This window comes from Erythrolamprus reginae, chromosome 4 (assembly GCF_031021105.1).
Source record: "Erythrolamprus reginae isolate rEryReg1 chromosome 4, rEryReg1.hap1, whole genome shotgun sequence".
Taxonomy (NCBI): domain Eukaryota; kingdom Metazoa; phylum Chordata; class Lepidosauria; order Squamata; family Dipsadidae; genus Erythrolamprus; species Erythrolamprus reginae.
The window spans coordinates 35,998,731-36,015,605 of record NC_091953.1 but is presented as its reverse complement, the minus strand read 5'-3'; the positions used below and the strand labels follow the sequence as shown (position 1 = coordinate 36,015,605).

Below are 16,875 nucleotides of genomic sequence, written 5' to 3'. Positions count from 1 at the left end.
GATATAAAGCAAAATTCCCACAAAGTTCACTAAATTACCAGGGGAATTTTTCTTTCCTTAATGATGTATAAATCAACCGATTAAGGTGCATACCTAACAGTTAGAAAGTTTTTCTGAAGCAGCAATGGTGAAAAATAATTTTACCTTGGAGTTCTTTTTTCATACCTTGGTTCCTTTAGGATTATTATTGAATTCTTCAACGACATCCATCCTCTGTTTTGGGTTCACTGAACCATCCACTGTGGCATATTTCAGGCCAAGCTTGTCAAGATGTTTTGCCACAATTTTTAGCATACTTGTCCACTGAGATACAACAACACTATAAAAGTAGAAAAGCAAGGCAAAAACAACCTTGTTTCTGGTTCAAACCTTATGTTTCAGTAACGTTCACCCATCTTCTTCAATATTCACACAACCGTGGACAATTTAGCATAATTTATTATATTATTAATTAGACTTCTATGCCACCCTTCCCAAACGACTCAGAAGTCGTTGATCAAATTTATGTAAAAATAAACACACACACCCCACATATTTTGTAACACAATGGAAATGATTATTATCATGCTGGGGGGAAATGGCAAACTGAAGATGTCTCAACTAAAAACAAATCGGACAATTGTGATGGAATGAAGAGCCAATAAGTAGATAAATCCTGTCTGGATTAGGGGAGGATATGAGATCATCCACAACTGTTCCATAGTGTATGACTTGGTTTCTGGTGGGTTTAGAGTTCAAGAAGTCAAGGGAATGGGCAGTAGTACTTTAAAAGGACACTGGGTATGCATACTTCTTTTCTAATCACTTTTAGAAATTGCTTATTAACTATTTTCTGGCGGTTAAGAACCTTTGGATCAACACGTATTATTATACAACGTGAGCTTCCTTCAATGGTCAACATTGTTAAAAGTAAAAATGGAATATAAAGTTGGCTTATTTGATCATGGTTAAAATAGACATGTTGATATCTCTGGTAACCTTTAACGGAATTTTAGTGATCAGAACTGAAGTTTTAAAGATTTTATAGATAAGAGGATATGGAAAGATATTGTCTTTTAAGAGAAGTTGGTAAGTTATTAAAATTGTTTACCTTTGATTTGAAGAAAGAAGTCATTTCATTATATACTTGCTTTCTTTTTCTTTACTGTATTCTTATTTTTTCTGTTTTAATTTTTTTTCATTTCTGTACTTTCCATTATTATTTTTTTATGTTTTAGTAATTTTTATTTTTGCCACTGTATTTTTCAATGGAATTATGATTAAAATTTTAATTAGACATTCAAAAACATTTGGAATACCACACATGAACCTCTAAAGGCAAATATCTCTGTGTTATTCTACAGCTAGTCTTTGCTCATCAACCACAATTGGGATGGACAACTCCGTCACTAAGTGATGTGTTCATTAAGTGAGATGATCATAATTTCACTTCCGCTACTGTCATTAAGTCAGATACCACATGACTGAAACTTGAGATTTTATTGCCAGTTTCTCCACTGACTCTGCTTGTTGGAATCTATCTGTGAAATTGCCCATGGGATTTGTAGAAGGGAAGGTGTGGCCTTCTTGCAAAGCCTTCCAAAGCATTGCGAGAAGGCAGAGGCAATTTAGAAAAAGATCAGCATGGCAAGGAGCTGCCTCACAGGACCAGAATGAAGAAGCCTCATCAGCAGAGGGAGAAAAAAAGACAGCAAAGATCAGTTGGACATTACAAAGTCAGCAGAAAGGAGGTTAACTGAGGCTTTACTGTATGCTCAGATACTGAGGTGACTTGACACAACATTCCTTACTATATGGCTATACTCACCATTTTTGAGAATTATTTTGAATCCCCTTCAGTTCTTCTAACAAATGCGAAATCTAAAAGGATGAGAGTGGAAACAACATATAAAAATGAGCCTGCCCAACCTTAATCCTGTTCAGTTAGAAGCAAGTTCCACAGCACTTAAAGCTCAAAACTGGAGTTCTATTGCTTTATTTTCCTGTTGTGTGAAGAGACTATTAATGAGCTTAAATAAATTCATTAGGAAATAACACAATCTCTCCATTAGGTTTACTAATTTGAAAAAGGTAACAAATAAGAATGGGAAGGGAAAGGAAAACAAGCTAACTAGGTCTTAAAACTGAATAATTGCAATCATCAGTTTGAGTGCAAGCTATTCTGAAAAATGGGTTTCTCAGAATTTTTCTCAGAAAAATATTCACTTTTGTACCTGTACTTCAGCCAACCTTACTTTCTCTATTGTAATTAGAGAGGACTCTGGAGCCAACCTAGCTATAATAATACATGTATAACTCAAGTAAAAAAGATGACCCTTAAATCCCCTAACTTCATTCTATTTTGCTGCCTGAAGCAGTTGAACTATTAAACCAAGATGGTAATATATTTGCCTTTTTTCTATGAACACAAATACATTACTTTAAAGCACTGAGACACAATCTTGACTATAACTCACGGTCTCCTAGTTTCTAACCTGGGCCTTAATCAACCAGAGCAAATGGCTTTTGTATGCAAAAAATATATGCAGCATAGGAACTCCCCTCCCTCCCCATTTTAAATTGCAACTTTTTTTTTCAACTGTGCAATTTTTCATCTCACTCCATTCCATATTTTCTCACCTTATGCATTATTGGAGTCTCTTTAGTTAACTTTAGCTTACTCAGGAGCCAACAATGACACTCTACTGCACAAAGTTTTATTTAGTTAAAGAAATGAAAGTAAAATTCTTTTTAACTTATTTATTAAATCACAGGGAGCACCTGACAAAGAACCAAACGCCATACAGATGACTCAGTAAAATCCAGCCCTTTTGAGCAGTGAAGCATGCACAAACTCCTGAGTTTCTAACTCAGGTGAATACAATGCATGAACAGGAACTGATGAGGACTCCCAATTGCATAAAGTTCTACTTAATTAAAGAAATCAAAGTAACAATCCTTGGAAACTGACCATTCAAAATGGCAATCGGGAGTCTGAAATGAAGAGTCTGATGCAGAATATAGAATCAAAACTACTGTGGTAAGACTCATATATCTCCCCATAAAGAGGTTCTTTAACAGCCCACTAGGAATGTTGTGTGTGAGTGTGTATTCCTTTTTCCCTTCTTACTTTTGTTAAAAATGACACTAAATCGGAAACTTCAGATCGTGCAGAATGCAGCTGCAAGAGCAATCATGGGCATTCCCAAATATGCGCATGTTACTCCAAAACTCCGCAGTCTGCATTGGTTGCCGATAAGTTTCCGGTCACAATTCAAAGTGTTGGTCATCACCTATAAAGCCCTTCATGGCACTGGACCAGGGTATCTATGAGACCGCCTTCTGCCACATGAATCCCAGCGACCGGTTAGGTCCCACAGAGTTGGTCTCCTCCGGGTCCCGTCAACTAAACAATGTCGTTTGGCGGGACCCAGAGGAAGAGCCTTTTCTGTGGCGGCTCCGACCCCCTGGAATCAGCTCCATCCAGAGATTAGAACTGCCCCCACCCTCCTTGCCTTTCGTAATCTCCTTAAAACCCACCTCTGTCGTCAAGCGTGGGAGAACGGAAACATCTCCCCCTGCCTATGTAGTTTTTTGTGTATGATATGACTGTGTGTATGTTTTTATATATTGGGGTTTCTTGTTTTTTTAGACTTTTTAAATGTATTATTGTTATTTTAGATTCTAACTATTAGATTTGTCATTATATATTGTTTTTATCATTGCTGTAAGCCGCCCCGAGTCTACGGAGAGGGGCGGCATACAAATCTAACTAATAATAATAATAATAATAATAATAATAATAATAATAATAACAACAACAACAACAACAACAACAACAACAATATATCTGGGATTCCCTTGAAAGGACTGCCATTGTCTTCCTACCTTGGTGCTCTGCTTGGTTATTTCAAAAAGATCAGCACCAAAAGCTGTACCAAAAAGATTCACCATTGAGAGTGGATCACTACTATCAGGTTCCGACAGAGTTAAAGCACTGAGCTGTTCTTCCATCGACAAAGAGATACCTTCGTTATTCATGTCAGCCTGGTCAAGAGCCTGAAAGAAAAAGAATATTGAGGGTATGATCTACAATTTCTGAACTCAAACAATCTCCATCAGAAGGGATGAATAATCGTAAGCCTGCCACAATTACCACTTTCAGCAAAGAAAGATGGCAGCAGCACTGACGAAGCCTCAACAAGAGGGACAGGATGTGAATAGTGCTGGAGACAGGAGACCGCTCTTTCACCATCTTTTCTGAGAAATCCTGCCGACACGTTTGAAACTGCTGCGCTCCTATCAAAAGAAGAAACTGCATAGGTTATCAAAGACAAAACTCTCAGGCTAAAAACGGAATTTATTTTATTTCAGAAGGGTGCAATTTGATTTCTGAAAACAGTCGTTACAATTTGAGGGTGGGAAGGGAAGCCAAACCAGCGGATAGGAGAATTAGGTTTCCTATGAATAGGTTTCCTTGGCTTAACAAGGTTACAAAAACAGCAACAAAAATGTCGAACAGCCTGATCAGATTCCTAACAACACAAACTTCGCAAACTCCTTAAATCCCATCTCTGCCGTCAGGCATGGGGGAATTGAGACATCGCCCCCGGACCTATACAGTTTATGCATGGTATGGTTTGTGTGTATGTTTGCTTTTAATAATGGGGTTTTTAGTGTTTTTTAAAATTGTTAGATTTGTTGTACATTGTTTTATTGTTCCTGTGAGCCGCTCCGAGTCTACGGAGAGGGGCGGCATACAAATCTAATAAATAAATAAATAAATAAATAAACACATTTCTACACAGGGTACAAGAGAAATTTAACACCTTACCTATACTAAATGGGTTGTTTCCAGAACAGCCTGTATACAAAGTTTCCTGGTGTTTGAGAAAAGACTGTAGTGTTGACCTAAGCATCAAGAAAGCATAACAAAGCAACTTGAATGCAGGTGTCTTTCCCTGCTTTTACACAAACCCAAGATAAACAAACACAGATGCAATGCCTAAACAGGAGGTGGGGGCAGCCAGCTAATCTGGTGCCACCAGGAAACACTTGGCCCAAAAGAAAATGCAGTTTATTAAGAGATTGATCTCAAATCACTATAATATAATGGGCCTAACATGGTGAGCAAGTGAAAATATTCGAAGTATGAGTAATCCACAACTTATAGCAGCTCTGCCTAGCCTCTCAAGTGGAAGTTTTAGGGGCTGAAAAAATCCTCTGAAACAGAGGTTTCAGGGCTGAAAAAAATCCTCTGAAACAAAGGTTTCAGGGACTGGAAAAAGCTTCTGAAACAGAAGTTTCAGATGCTGGAAAAACAAGTCACAGAGCTCACAACCAACAAACCTGTTGCTAAAGTTCACCTATGGAAACAGCTGGTTGGGGATATTCCAGGAGGCCGATTCACCCACCAATCAGCTTTTTTTCTTATTTTTCCTCCCCAAAAACTAAGGTGCATCTTATACTTCAGTGTATCTTATTGTCCAAAAAGTATGGTAACTCACATCAGAAAAAAACAGAGCAAGGTTAGAAACTGTGCAGAAATGCTGAAAGAAAGAAAGTAAGAAAGAAAGAAAGAAAGAAAGAAAGGAAGGAAGGAAGGAAGGAAGGAAGGAAGGAAGGAAGCATTGCTAATGCACTCTCAAAAAACAGAGTTAATCACTGAAACTAAGTTTACAGATACATTTATTAATTTATAGCCATCACACCTTGATCGTTTGAAAAGTACATCATATACTGACTGTTCATTTTCAGAGAGTTTCAATTTGTGCACCTGAACACAACGCTGAGGCAGAGATATCTAAAGGGAAGGAAGAACCAGAACAATTTTAAGGACTTCACCAAAGGAATACTGTAGTGCAATTCAAGGACTCAAAATTAATACAGTAGAAGACTGTTTTTGTCCTATGAAAAATTCAGACAACTAATTTTTCATTCCACTCTGAAGCCTAGAATTATACAAATGCTATGTGAACAAAATACTGACACATTATATGCTGTTTTGTGCCGACAGAAGATTAAAAAACCACTGAAGTCCAGCCAGATAATAATACATCAAATAAGGAAATTTTGCAGAATATTTAACATCTTAAACATAGATTTATCTAAGCAATGGAACAACAGTGTTATGCATAAATGATTCAGAGGTCTGTTGCCTTACCAATTTCCCCCCTCAAAATCCTATCAATAGTCAAGTACTGTATAATAAAATTTGGGAGACCAGGAGCACAGTGCACAGTACAAAATTTAAAATCTCAGTTGCAGATGCAAACAATGAAAACATCTTGTTTTAAAATATTGCATCTTTTTTAAAAATTAAACTTTAATTTAATTTACAAATTTAGTTAGTTTAGGGGAAGATCTGCTTGTATAAAAATGCTGGGCAATAATGCTGAGGAGTGAGGAATAGAGCGTACTGTATATGTTATTTTGTTCTACTTTAATACACAGACCTGCCCTTTGTCACCAATATTTGTCACCAACATTCAGTTTTTTATACATGGAATTGTATAAAAAGAAAATATTTGTCTAATTAATTAAACAGTAATACAGTGGTCCCTTGACTTTCGTGGGTCTGACTTTCGCAGAAAGGCTATACCATGGGTTTTCAAAAAATATTAATAAAAAATACTCTGTGGGGTTTTTTGAACACCACGGGGTTTCCTGCGGCTGCCCGATGTACAATACTGTGAGTTTTAACTCTCCTCCCCTTTAATTCTTGGAGCGTTGGTACACTCCACTTGAAGCCAAGCCTTACTACCGCCCGCCACCTCTTCTTCCCTCACCCATCTAAGCCGTTTCCCTTATTGGTAGCGTTTGACTTCCCAGCTGACCGGCCTGGAATCCCGGCTTTGAGTCCTGGCCTGGATACCTCTGGCCTTGAGCTTCCCCTTCCCCTTAGCACCGGTGCTGCCGCTGCCGCCATGGGAGATGCCGGCAACGAGCGCAGCAAAGCCCCCAGCTTGCCGCCCTTTGCCCCTGCAGGTTCTGGGGATAAGTAAAACCAGGAATGGAGAAGGGAGGAGGAGGAAGGAAGGAAGGAAGGGTCTCTACTTCACAGAAATTTGACTTTTGCAGGCGGTCTTGGAACGTATCCTCCGTGAAAGTCAAGGGACCACTCTTTTCACAAGAAAAACTATAATTCTGTGATTTGTTAAGGAAAGAATAATAGAAAAAATAAATGGAGAGAGGTTATTACTAAAGGCTTGCCAGATGAATCAAGCTGGTCCTTAGTTCTTCGTAGTAAGAGACTCTTGGTTAAAATGATCAATCTCTTTCCTCCTGTTCTTGTGTTATTATCAACTTGGCTCTTCCACACCTTAAACTCATCAAAAGGAGAACAACGAAGAAACCTGTGGGTAAAAGGAGACACTGCTGTTGAGGATTAACAGATTCAGGACAAATCACTTTATATTTAAAGCTACTGTAAACTCAACAGGAAGGAAGGAAGGAAGGAAGGAAGGAAGGAAGGAAGGAAGGAAGGTTAATTTACAAAGCCTTTGTCTGTTCCTTAATGAGATGAACTTACCTAAGCAAAGAGTACATATCCAAGAGGTTGTTCTGAATGGGTGTTCCAGTTACAGCCCATCTTGCAGTAGCTCTCAGTTTACAAGCAGCTATTGAAGCCTGCACCTTGGGGTTTTTAATATTGTGGGCTTCATCCAGTATAATTCGAGCCCAGCGTATGCATACCAGAGGAGAGAAGGGAAATGATTTATCCTAGAGAAATAGATTTCAGCATTAGTCTGTGACTAATGCTAGCACATTCGAATTTAATGTAACTAGCAGTATACATGGAAGACTATCTTTTTTCAACATACATGTTCTAAAATTCACTGTAATGTTTTTTTGTACTGAAGACATCAGAATGTTAAAAGTATGAAATTATTTGGCTCCACCAATTTGTCTGAAAATTGTAAATCAGGGCAATATGTAAAGAGCTTCTTTTAAAGATTAGATTTAGATTTATTGGATTTATATGCCGCCCCTCTCCGCAAACTCGGGGCGGCTCACAACAATAATAAAAAACAGCACAGTACATAATACCAATCCAATGCCCACCAATCTAATTACAATTTAAAATTAGTAATCTCATAAAAACAGTATATATAAAAAACAGGCACACAGTCAATCAATCAACAAAACAACATGGGCAAGGGGGAGGTGTTTTAGTTCCCCCATGCCTGACGGCAGAGGTGGGTTTTAAGGAGTTTACGAAAGGCAGGGAGGGTGGGGGCAATCCTAATCTCAGGGGGGAGCTGGTTCCAGAGGGTCGGGGGCCCCACAGAGAAGGCTGTTCCCCTGGGTCCCGCCAGACAACATTGTTTAGTCGACGGGACCCGGAGAAGACCAACTCTGTGGGACCTAACCGGTCGCTGGGATTCGTGCGGCAGGAGGCGGTCCCGAAGATATTCTGGTCCGGTGCCATGAAGGGCTTTATAGGTCATAACCAACACTTTGAATTGTGACCGGAAACTGATCGGCAACCAATGCAGACTGCGGAGTGTTGGAGTGATATGGGCATACTTGGAGAAGCCCATAATTGCTCTCGCAGCTGCATTCTGCACGATCTGAAGTTTCCGAACATTTTTCAAAGGTAGCCCCATGTAGAGAGCGTTACAGTAGTCGAGCCTCGAGGTGATGAGGGCATGAGTGACTGTGAGCAATGACTCCCGGTCCAAATAGGGCCGCAACTGGCGCACCAGGCGAACCTGGGCAAACACCCCCCTCGCCACAGCTGAAAGGTGTTTTTCTAATGTGAGCTGTGGATCGAGGAGGACGCCCAAGTTGCGGACCCTCTCTGAGGGGGTCAATAATTCCCCCCCAGGGTAATGGACGGACAGATAGAATTGTCCTTGGGAGGCAAAACCCACAGCCACTCCGCCTTGTCTGGGTTGAGTTTGAGTTTGTTGACACCCATCCAGGCCCCAACAGTCTCCAGGCACCGGCACATCACTTCCACTGCTTCGTTGACTGGACATGGGGTGGAGATGTACAACTGGGTATCCTCGGCATATTGATGATACCTCACCCCATGCCCTTGGATGATCTCGCCCAGCGGTTTCATGTAGATATTAAATAGCAGTGGGGAGAGGACCGACCCCTGAGGCACCCCACAAGGGAGAAACCTCGGGGTCGACCTCTGACCCCCCACTAACACCGACTGCGACCGACCGGAGAGGTAGGAGGAGAACCACGGAAGAACAGTGCCTCCCACTCCCAACCCCTCCAGCCGGCGCAGAAGGATACCATGGTCGATGGTATCGAAAGCCGCTGAGAGGTCAAGGAGCACCAGGACAGAGGACAGGCCCCTGTCCCGGGCCCGCCAGAGATCATCCATCAACGTGACCAAAGCAGTTTCCGTGCTGTAGCCGGACCTGAATCCAGACTGCTGAGGACCAAAGATCAAAAGTATCTTAATCAGAGACATTAAGAAACCATTTCACTTCTTCAATTAAATGCCATGTAGTTTACTTGGAGTATGAACGTTATTGTTATAAAGTTCGCATTAAAATAGACATAAATAAAATTAAAATAATTTTTACTATTTGCTTTTGCGCCATATAATTAAGGCTACATTGAGAATCATTTTGGTACAAATACAGATAAGCCAGAAAAATCATAAAGATAATCCAATGAATTGTAACAAATGAATCTGTAACCACTCCAGTACAAATGTCACAGATCTATCTTTAAATATAGTCTTTATCTCAACAAATTCTTTGTTTCTGTTTTAAAATCATTTTTGCACATTTCAATCACCTGTACTAGACAATCTTCAGCAACATCTATTTTTTCCTTTTGTACAGGAATTTCCTTGGCTAGAATAGTATAAGTAGTGATAACAATGTCATTTTGAGAAAGGCTGCAAAGACAAGGAAACATAGTTAGAAAAGAACCTGACACCTCAGAATTACCTTTCTGTTTTTAATTTTAATGTTGATGAATAATAAGTGTGTCTGCTTTCAAAGTTTCTAATAAATTGTGTGCTTCCACCTGCTCTTTTCTTCCAAACATAGGGGAAGGAACAAACAAATCAGCAGAAAAGCTGCTTCTAGTTCCACCATAAAATTACAGTCCTCAATTTAAGGTAACTGGGACCATATTTTTATTAGCTTCACAAAGATGTACCGTAGCACAAGTGCTAAGAACAAGTACACAATTGAGTAGATCGCAAATATTTTTATGATAAAATTAGGCTACAATTAGGGTATTCCAGATCAGTTTTTTAAGAAAACTGCAATGAATAAATCTATATCCTTAGTTATATTCCTGAACAGCCCTGACAAAAACACTGTTTGTAGAGCAGTGCTTCTCAATTATTTTATGTTATGCCCCACCAGGAAGAAGTAAACATTTTGTGCACACACACCCCACTCTCCACCAGGACGATTGTTTGCAATATTCAGCACGTTTTCGCTGAAAAAAACTCAAAGCAGCTTATCAGTGTAATTGGAGTGTAATGTGTTTAAGTGACACCTTAATTTTTTTGGCTTCAAGCCGTGCAAAATTTTAAAACACAGTAAACATACTGGTCTTTCCTTGTCTCCCACCGCAGTCACATGGAAGCCAAGCGCTACATACGCTTCGTCATATCTTGTCCTCTTAGCTTTTGGGAGATTTACGTTTATCTAGTTATCTTTTTCTTTCACGTCCTTTGTTTTCATCCCTGTTAAATATTTTTTTCCATTGTGTCTATTGTTCTGCCGCCGTGTTTCAACCACCCGTAATTACAGGGTAATTAGTCCAGGAAGACACACACCATATGATAAAAGGAAAACCCAAAAGTTTTTATAAACAGAAAAACAGAAACAGCTCCCTTTTTAAATGTCAAAGGGATTTTCTGGTACACACAAGGCACAGGTGAAATGCAATCCAATTGCTCACCCAATAACTGGGAAATTGAGTCCAATTCTAAAGTCCAGAGAGTCCACACACACAATCCTGAACAGCAAAAAACCACGATCTTGACGAAATAATGAATCAGATAAACTGCCATGAGGATAACACACCAGGCTGCACTTTTATCTTTAGCACTAATTACAGCAGCCCCACCCAAGCACATGTGGCCTCATTTTCTCTTGTAATAATCCTTCAGTTGTTGTCTCCTATGCATCACTCTACACATGCGTGGATGTGTCATTAATTCTTGTTCAGAATCCAGGGATGATACAGATGATTTATCTCCTCCTGGGCTGTCTGCCAAACTCCCCTCTTCCCTGTCACTCACGCTTCCTTGGTCAGAGGAGACAGATTCTACTGGAAGCAAAATAGGCCTGCAGCATGTGGATGTCTCCCCTACCTCCACCTCCACCTTGCTTGGGGCAGGAGCTGGGCCATAGCTAACCATAACAGTCTCTTAAGGTTTGTTATCTGCAATTCATATCTCCTGCTCTGTGCTGTGTGCTCGCCCCACCATTTGAGAAGCATAGCTGTAGAGTAAGCTGAGATACTCATCACTAACTAATGAGGGTTGAGAATGACTACTGAGATTGTAGGCCTAAATCAGAGCTGAAATGTCAGTTTGTGCTTTTATTCTTAACTGGCTTTACAGCCATGCTTGTCTTTCAGCATGCAAATACAGTGATACCTCGTCTTACAAACGCCTCGTCATACAAACTTTTTGAGATACAAACCCGGGGTTTAAGATTTTAACTATTTTCACCTTACAAACCCACCACCGCTGCTGGGATGCCCCGCCTCCAGACTTCCGTTGCCAGCGAAGCACCTGTTTTTGCGCTGCTGGGATTCCCCTGAGGCTCCCCTCCATGGGAAACACCACCTCCGGACTTCCATGTTTTTGTGATGCTGCAGGGGAATCCCAGCATTGCAAAAATGAGCACTTTGCTGGCAACGGAAGTCCGGAGGTGGGGTTTCCCATGGAGGGGAGCCTCAGGGGAATCCCAGCAGCGCAAAAATGGGTGCTTCGGCTGGCAAAAGGAGTGAATTTTGGGCTTGCACGCATTAATTGCTTTTCCATTGATTCCTATGGGAAACATTGTTTCGTCTTACAAACTTTCCACCTTAAGAACCTCGTCTTGGAACCAATTAACTTTGTAAGACAAGGTATCACTGTATATTAAAGCAAAACCAGAGGGCAAAGTACATTACATCTTAAAATTATCTTTCCACTTACACACTCGCATTCTTAATTCGGTTAGGTCCATGGTATAAGCACACTTTCAACTTGCCATGTTTTACATATTTTTCCACTTCCTTTTTCCAGTGATGAATCAAAGATGCAGGACAGACAATTAAGGTGCCGTGTGAATCGGTATCAATAGAATCTGAAAATGCAAAAGTTACTAGGTGAAATGGGACTTAAACAAAGTACTACAGTGCATATACTATGTCTCTATTCTGGCCCCTTATATTTTCCCTCCCTAACATCATTTTTATTTTTGTACCTTGTTTGGACACCCAAAGCTCTAATTTATTCTCTTTTTCTTTCTCTGTACACTTTTGGGCCAGGATGAGGGCTATCATTGTTAAAGTCTTCCCTAAGCCCATATCATCAGCTGAAAAGAAAAAAATGGAACAAAACAAAAATATGTATTAATGGATATGGGTACCTTAAGTCCGATTCATCTTTGAGTCTTCTCGTCTTCCACATGGACCCCTTTTTCCACTAATAATTCTACATTTTCCCACTTTTATGTAAAAATAATTAAAGAAAAACGGATGGATTAAATTTTGTCTGGAAAAGTGGCTGACGTGCTGATTGGAGCTGAAACCAAATCCACTTCTGAGAATTAAAATTAAAATCCTACTGTAAATTGTATCTCCACAGAGAGTATGTGGAAGTAGGAAAGGTTTAGTCGTTTTAAAAACTGAAAGGCACAATTCAAAGAGGAACCTGGGTAAACAAGGCCTAAAATAGGTGGAGTTTAATACTGCCATAAACAGTTTTGGATAAACAGCATGAAATGTCAAGGAAGAAATAGAGAGAACGTAAATTTTCAATGTTAAAAAACTAGGGTTTTTTTTTCTCAATTGTTTATTTTCATTGTGGTTTTAAGCCTAATTGTGTCTAATTCTCTGAAAAAGATTATCAAATTGAGTTGTCAGCTTTTTTCATTCTTCTTCAGGCTGGACATGAAGGTACTTGCTTTATTTAGAATAGTCTGTGATTTGACTTGTATATTAGGATCTTTGAATATCTCTTCTAAGAGCTAGATAGAGCTCACTATTTACAACAAACCGGTTTCATCCTGTGAGTCTTGGGGCATTATACTTTCTGTTGCATTTTGGTTTTTAAACAAAACAATCAACACTGAATGTTTGCATTTTGGCTATTTACAGTTAGAAATTAGGACATTGTTTCAGTTGTTTAAAAAATTCAATTGTATTTATTTTATCTCCGGTGAGATTGATATATTTCCCCTGAAGAAAAACAGGGAAAGCTGAATCTGTCAACCACATATGTACATTGCAAAGAGGTTATCACCCTCTTTTTAAATTATTTTTATTTTGCCTGTTGGTCTTTTAATTCAGGGGTGTCAAACTAAAGGCCGGAATCCGGCCTGCGGGTGCTAAGATCTGGCCCATGGGGCCACCCTATAAACAGTGAAAGACCAGTCCGTGTGCTCTGCCAGCAAAAACAGAGCTTGCGAGGGCCACATTTGGGACCCCCAAGCACTATTTTCACTGGCAAAGGGTTTCAGAAGGCCATCCCAGCTGAAAACAGACCTAGGGAGACCATTTTCACTGGCAGACTGCTTGGGCCACGACAGGCACCCCTGACACAAGTGATGTCAAGCTGGCCACGCCCACTCTGGGCACCCAAGGTCAAACACAACCCTGATGTGGCCCTCAATGAAATCAAGTTTGACACTCTTGGTTTAACCAGAGGGTTACACAAGTTTGAAATCCCACTCTCTTATACACACACACCAGGATTGGAGATTAGTACTGGCAGCACGAGCTACCAAGCCATGGTGTAGAACATGATGCTATGATATGAAAATCATGAACTCTGGGCTTTCAGGGTTCCCGCCTTTTAACCTATGGGCATATCTATTTTGCTATACATATTACCCATAATTCCTCCACACGGCTTCTGATTCTCCCTCCACAAAAGCCAACTAAGGGCTTGCTTTTGATGCAACAATAGAGAGACCTGGAAAAACAACAACAATCAATTGCGATTATAAGATCTAAGGTTATTTTGTAGTTATACTTAAATATAGTAAATATTAGGAATCTGTGGTACTGGGTGACTCTTTTAAAGTCCACGGTGGTCTAGTCAACTCAATTCATTTTTCCTTAATAATGGCAGACATTCTATTACATTAAGTCAAAAATGTAGTTTTTCCTAAAAAACCTACTAATATAATTAATACTAAATATGTCCATTTTCTCTCAATTAGTCTCAAGAGTTCACCTCTCTATCTCAAGTATTCCAGAATTTTAAAAAAAATTCTATTATGAACCTAATAGAAACATAGAAACATAGAAGACTGACGGCAGAAAAAGACCCCATGGTCCATCTAGTCTGCCCTTTTACTATTTCCTGTATTTTATCTTACAATGGATATATGTTTATCCCAGGCATGTTTAAATTCAGTTACTGTGGATTTACCAACCACGTCTGTTGGAAGTTTGTTCCAAGGATCTACTACTCTTTCAGTAAAATAATACTTTCTCATGTTGCTTTTGATCTTTCCCCCAACTAACTTCAGATTGTGTCCCCTTGTTCTTGTGTTCACTTTCCTGTTAAAAACACTTCCCTCCTGAACCCTATTTAACCCTTTAACATATTTAAATGTTTCGATCATGTCCCCCCTTTTCCTTCTGTCTTCCAGACTATACAGATTGAGTTCATTAAGTCTTTCCTGATACGTTTTATACTTCAGACCTTCCACCATTCTTGTAGCCCGTCTTTGGACCCGTTCAATTTTGTCAATATCTTTTTGTAGGTGAGGTCTCCAGAACTGAACACAGTACTCCAAATGTGGTCTCACCAGCGCTCTATATAAGGGGATCACAATCTCCCTCTTCCTGCTTGTTATACCTCTAGCTATGCAGCCAAGCATCCTACTTGCCTTTCCTACCGCCCGACCAATTTATAGGATTATTTTCATTAAACTGATTTAATGCTGTAGATGAAATTTTGGGTGGCCAACAACACATTGTAAACAATACAAAAAAATCCCATGAATATCTATGAGGCTAGACTACATTCATCAGTTTACATTGTTAAGAATTTTAATCTGTCATTACATTAATATATAATTTTATGTATTAATAATTTTAACTTAAAGTTGTATAATACATGCAGTGATTATACAATAATTGTGACTGGCAACTAACTGCGCTTATGATTTTACTTCAATTTTTCTTTACTATAAAGACTTTAAAAGTTCATAAATGTAACAACCAGTACTTGTTTCACTTTTTCATCACTATCATAACTATGAAGGATTACTAAACAAGCAATTGCTAAATGGGGACTACCTGTATGTATACTTGCTTTTGGTTTTCCATATACTGTACTTTTCGGAGTATAAGATGCACCTTTCCCCCGCCCTCCAAAAATATGAAAATTTGGGTGCATCTTATACACCGAATGTAACCCTGCCCAGCCTCTCAAATGGACGTTTCAGAGGCTTAAAAAGCCTGTGAAACCACCATTTGAGAGGGTAGGCGGGGCTACAATCAACTCCCCCCGGAGATTAGAACTGCTCCCACCCTCGTCTTCTGTAAACTACTTAAGACCCCCTATACCGCCAGGCATGGGGGATTTGAGACACCTTTCCCCCAGGCTTATTATAATTTATGTTTGGTATGTATGTGCTGTTTGGTTTTTAATTATGATAGGGTTTTTCGTTTTTTTAAATATTAGATTTGTGCCGGTATAATATTGTTTTTATCGTTGTAAGCCGCCCCGAGTCTTCGGAGAGGGGCGGCATACAAATCTAATAAATAATAATAATAATAATAATAATAATAATAATTATTATTATTATTATTACAATGGTGGTTTCAGTTGTTGAAAAATGTCTGTGAAACAGAGGTTTCACAGACTGAAAAAACAAGGCATAGAGCTCACACCCAACCAACATGTTGTTAAAGTTCACCTCTGGGAACAGCTGACTGAGGGTATTCAGGGAGGCCAGCCCCCTCCTCAATCAGGTACAGTATGTCTTATATTCTGGTGCATCTTAGTCCGAAAAATACAATACAGTGTTCCCTCGATTTTCGCGGGGGATGCGTTCCGAGACTGCCCGCGAAAGTTGAGATGCGGAAGTAAATACACTATTTTTGGCTATGAACAGTATCACAAGCCTTCCCTTAACACTTTAAACCCCTAAATTGCAATTTCCCATTCCCTTAGCAACCATTTAGATTATTACTCACCATGTTTATTTATTAAAGTTTATTAAAAAAATATTTATTAAAGGCAGATGAAAGTTTGGCGATGACATATGACGTCATCGGGCGGGAAAAACCGTGGTATAGGGAAAAAACCTGTGAAGTATTTTTTAATTAATATTTTTGAGAAACCGTGGTATAGACTTTTCGCAAAGTTCGAATCCGCGAAAATCGAGGGAACACTAATACAAATATAAATGATATGAATGATGATTGTTCAATACAGTGATCCCTCAAGTATCGCGAGGGTTACGTTCCAAGACCCCTCGCGATACTCGATTTTTCGCAATGTAGTGGTACGGAAGTAAAAACACCATCTGCGCATGCGCGCCTCTTTTTCCATGGCCGCACATGCGCAGATGGTGTTTTTACTTCCGCACCTGGGAAGACCCAGGGAAGGTTCCTTCCGCCGCCCAGCAGCTGAGGAGCCGCCTGCCCGCCCGCCGCTTTTCCGCCCGCCGCTTTCCCGCCGGCCGCTTTTCCGCCGCTTGTCCGCCGCTTGTCCGGCCGCCGCTTGTC

The 16,875-nt window shown here is 39.8% G+C and overlaps 1 protein-coding gene across 1 annotated transcript in view; it reads right to left on the bottom strand.

Moving 5' to 3' along the window:
• Positions 1–16,875, bottom strand: part of TTF2 (transcription termination factor 2) — a 29,436-nt gene that overhangs the window by 2,511 nt on the left and 10,050 nt on the right. The window contains exons 9-20 of the mRNA XM_070750035.1: positions 14,020–14,101; positions 12,390–12,500; positions 12,119–12,269; positions 9,745–9,847; positions 7,511–7,701; positions 7,181–7,334; positions 5,691–5,782; positions 4,814–4,890; positions 4,136–4,278; positions 3,868–4,038; positions 1,808–1,860; positions 166–319 (exon numbers count right to left, since the gene is read on the bottom strand). Coding sequence (XP_070606136.1) covers positions 166–319; positions 1,808–1,860; positions 3,868–4,038; positions 4,136–4,278; positions 4,814–4,890; positions 5,691–5,782; positions 7,181–7,334; positions 7,511–7,701; positions 9,745–9,847; positions 12,119–12,269; positions 12,390–12,500; positions 14,020–14,101 — 1,482 coding nt within the window. The remainder of the gene's footprint in view (positions 1–165; positions 320–1,807; positions 1,861–3,867; positions 4,039–4,135; positions 4,279–4,813; positions 4,891–5,690; positions 5,783–7,180; positions 7,335–7,510; positions 7,702–9,744; positions 9,848–12,118; positions 12,270–12,389; positions 12,501–14,019; positions 14,102–16,875) is intronic.